This window comes from Nicotiana sylvestris, chromosome 2 (genome assembly GCF_000393655.2).
Source record: "Nicotiana sylvestris chromosome 2, ASM39365v2, whole genome shotgun sequence".
Classification (NCBI taxonomy): Eukaryota; Viridiplantae; Streptophyta; class Magnoliopsida; order Solanales; family Solanaceae; genus Nicotiana; species Nicotiana sylvestris.
The window spans coordinates 51,198,849-51,202,453 of record NC_091058.1 but is presented as its reverse complement, the minus strand read 5'-3'; the positions used below and the strand labels follow the sequence as shown (position 1 = coordinate 51,202,453).

The following is a 3,605-nucleotide window of genomic DNA, read 5'->3' as shown; positions in this document are numbered from 1 at the left end:
CTCTTGTTTTCTTGGCTCCTTAGTTATCTGGATTAAAGTCTTATCTAACTATGTGTTTCTTGCTGCAATGTACTTTAGGGATACTTTACTTAATCAGGCATGACATCTTCTTTCTTCTCTCTACCTTTGTGCTTTGAATAAAAATTAGGCTAAATTACGCTAAACATCCCTATAATATCACTAAGTTTCAAGCACACCTTCTGTATTTCTAAAACCGATACTTAATACCCCCTGTACGATGGAGATTCTACACAACATTAACACCGTTAGTTATCTGTTAAAGTCACTTATTTCAAATCTATACTCCATCCGGTCCACAATAAGTGATCATTTTACCTTTTTATTTTGGTCCATTGGTCCAAAATAAGTGTCTATTTACATAATTAAGAAGAAATTAATTTTATTTTTCCAAATTTATCCTTATTTACGTATTCCAATATGTCAATGTAACAATTAATTAAAATCAATTTAGTGAATACATCTTTTTTTCTCTAAGAGTTCGTATTTCCTTAATGGTTGTACTAAAGGTAAAATGGTCACTTGTGGACTGGAGGGAGTAATAATCTATGAATGGACAAAGATGTCGTATCTCCATTCTCATCCACCGTTTACATCACTAGAAAAAGTTTAGACAGAAGTGCACTAGATATAATAAATGATGATCTTCAATTCTACCCATGTTTATGAACAAAATCAACCATGGTGATATTTACAGGAAATCATCTTGCATTTGAGTTAGATAAGAAGTCTTTAATGTAATAGTTTGAAATGGCAACAGTATAATAGTTTGTTCAATAGATCTGATCTCATTCTTAAGATAATATTAGTTCAGATTTACTAATTCAAACGTTTGTTCAACAGATTTGATCTAAGGAAACTAACGCCAAATATTGGATTAGTGGAATAGAAAATGCCTTCGGTACTCATAAATAAGAGACTCTAACGGATCAGTGCCGGTGTTATTATAGGTTTGAATAAGAGACTTTAACAGATCACTACCAGTGTTAATGTTTGTGTAGGATTTTCATAGTATAAGGGTATTAAGCGTTTGATTAAAAAATATGAGGGTGTACTTGAAATTGAATGATATTATAAGGGTGTTTAGCATAATTTACCCTATAAATTAAAGGTTACCTCGGCAGTCGGCAGGCCAGCTGGTTTATTTGTTTTTTTGCTTTGTTTATTGTGCCCTGGCCCCTGCTGTTCCAACTTCAAAAAAAATAAAGCATGGACGTACATTTATTTTCTTTTTTTATTGGTGGTGCTCTTCACCGACATTTGTATAATTGTACTGTATCAAAAAAGAAAAAGTAAAAAACAAAGGTTCAAAACGACAAAACCAAAAAGTTAGAAGAACAGATAAGGAGCATCCTATGAAGTATGAACAATCAACGGCACAATTTTCGAAACTTTCTAACGCTTGCCGCTGCCACTAGGGTTCTCCCAAAAAATCAAAGCAGCTGTTACCTGCGACTCCTGTCCTCGGCGAGTCCTCACCTCGGCAAGACCTCAAGTCTTCAACATCTTGCTGGCAGGGGCGGATTTGCCCTATCCCTCTCTGTTCTCTCCGTCTCTCTGTGACTGGATTTTTCAAGAAAGCAGCAACTTCTTCTCAGGTTATGGATGATAAATTTGTATCAGAGCTTTCTGTCCCCGAAAATGTTACCAAAACATTATTACTTGTGTCAAACTCAGCTTCTTTAGAAAAGGCACTTGAGAAGCTGATAGAAATTGCCAAAGTTCCTGATAGAAGGTTTGATCTGTCCACTAAGAGCGTTGTCACCGCTGTTCTCCAACTCTGTCGGTCTCTGTCATCTCCCTCTTGGCGTTACCTCCTTTTATTGTCTCTTAAGGCACTTAGAAACATGTGTGCTGGGGGGATAAGAAATCAAAATGCCTTTCTTGAACAAAGAGGAGTTGAAACAGTCATGGATGTTATTACCTCTGTAGGACTTACTATTGATCCTGATTGTGAGATTATCCGAGTGGGGGTGCAACTTCTGGGAAACTACTCAGTAGCTGGGAGAGAACACCAATGTGATGTGTGGTACCAATTGTTTCCTCATAGTTTCTTGAAGATTGCTGGAGTTAGAAGCAGAGAAATATGTGATCCTCTATGTATGGTCATTTACACTTGCTGTGAAGGTACTGATGGACTGCTAACAGAGTTAAAGTTCGGAGCAAGGGTTGCCGATTCTTAAAGAAATCATATGTACTTCATCAGCCGGCAAATGCCAGTGAATATTGTCACTCTAATGTATCCCAAAAAAAATATTTTTTTCTTATTTGGTAGCCATGATTGGCTTATGGTTTCATACCCTTTTGCAGTTGGTCTCAGAGAAGATTGGTTAAAGTTGCTTCTTTCAAAAATTTGCATCGAAGGCTCCTACTTTTCATCAATTTTCTTCAAGTTACATTCACATCCTTGTGTTGAGAACAATGATATTATTACACATTTGGCTTACCAATTTGTTAGTGAGCAAGCTCATCTGTTGAGTATCCTTTCAGAAATCTTGAATGAGCAATTAGAGCATATTGTTGTTTCACATGTTTTTGCTTTAAGTATCTTTGGGATATTGAAGAGCGCTGCAGTGGTTGTTGACTTTTCTAACAGGGAAAGATGATCTTCCGACGGGGTCTGCTCCTATTGATGTTCTAGGATACTCACTCGTGATCTTGAGAGATATTTGCGCTTGTGGTCACCTGGCAAGCTCTAAGGAGGAAGGTCCTAAGGATGTCGTGGATATATTAGTTTCCTGTGTGCATATTGAACTTCTTTTGGACTTACTTCGAAATCTTGAACCTCCAACGAGAATTAGGAAAGCAATGACACAGGATCAGATCAAGGAGGCGGCAACATCTTCGTCATTGAGGTGTTGTCCTTACAAAGGTTTCCGGAGAGATATTGTTGCCGTCCTTGGAAACTGTGCTTATAGGAGAAGGCACATCCAAGATGAGATCAGAGATAAAAAATGGGATCCTTTTACTGCTACAACAGTGTGTTACAGATGATGATAATCCTTTCTCAAGAGCGTGCGAAACCTATTGGAAGGAAGTGCAGAAAACCAAGGAGCTATTGCTGATTTAGAGCTTCAAGGAACTGCAGATGTTCCGGAACTTGCTCGACTTGGGATTCAAGTAGAAGTTGACCACAAAACTAGACGTGCAAAGCTAGTAAATGTCGCGTGAACTGATTCACATGTTCAGGAACGTGCCATAAGAGGTACAATGCATGATTTCATCTTATGTTATGTTACCTAGTCATAGAAGAAGAAAAATCGATACAAAATGCCTTCGGGAGGATTTTTAATTTATTGCTGTGTATTAGTAGCCAATATATAACCAAAAGATCTTCCCTAATGTAATTTGTTTTCTTTGTACCTTAACTCAATTTTTCCTATTACTGCAGATAATTTTTGACTGCTAAAAAAAAAAGGGGGGGGGGGGGGGGCACAATTTCGGGCATTCAATTGTTTATGTGTCAAGTTGGGGGTGATAAGTGGAGTAATAGAAAACTGAAAGCAACTAGAACAATAATTTCGCAAAGCTCCAATATTTTAATGTTTGGATGGTTGTTACCCATTGTGTCGTATTGTATTGTTATC

General features: G+C 37.3%; 1 protein-coding gene across 1 annotated transcript; it reads left to right on the top strand.

Annotated features, from left to right (window-relative positions):
* Window positions 1-1,619: 1,619 nt before the first annotated feature.
* On the top strand, window positions 1,620-3,012 carry LOC104232212 (uncharacterized). The gene is made up of 3 exons (XM_070165776.1): window positions 1,620-2,145; window positions 2,329-2,562; window positions 2,615-3,012. Exons 1-3 carry the CDS (start codon window positions 1,620-1,622, stop codon window positions 3,010-3,012), a joined length of 1,158 nt encoding a protein of 385 aa, XP_070021877.1.
* The last annotated feature ends 593 nt before the right edge of the window (window positions 3,013-3,605 follow it).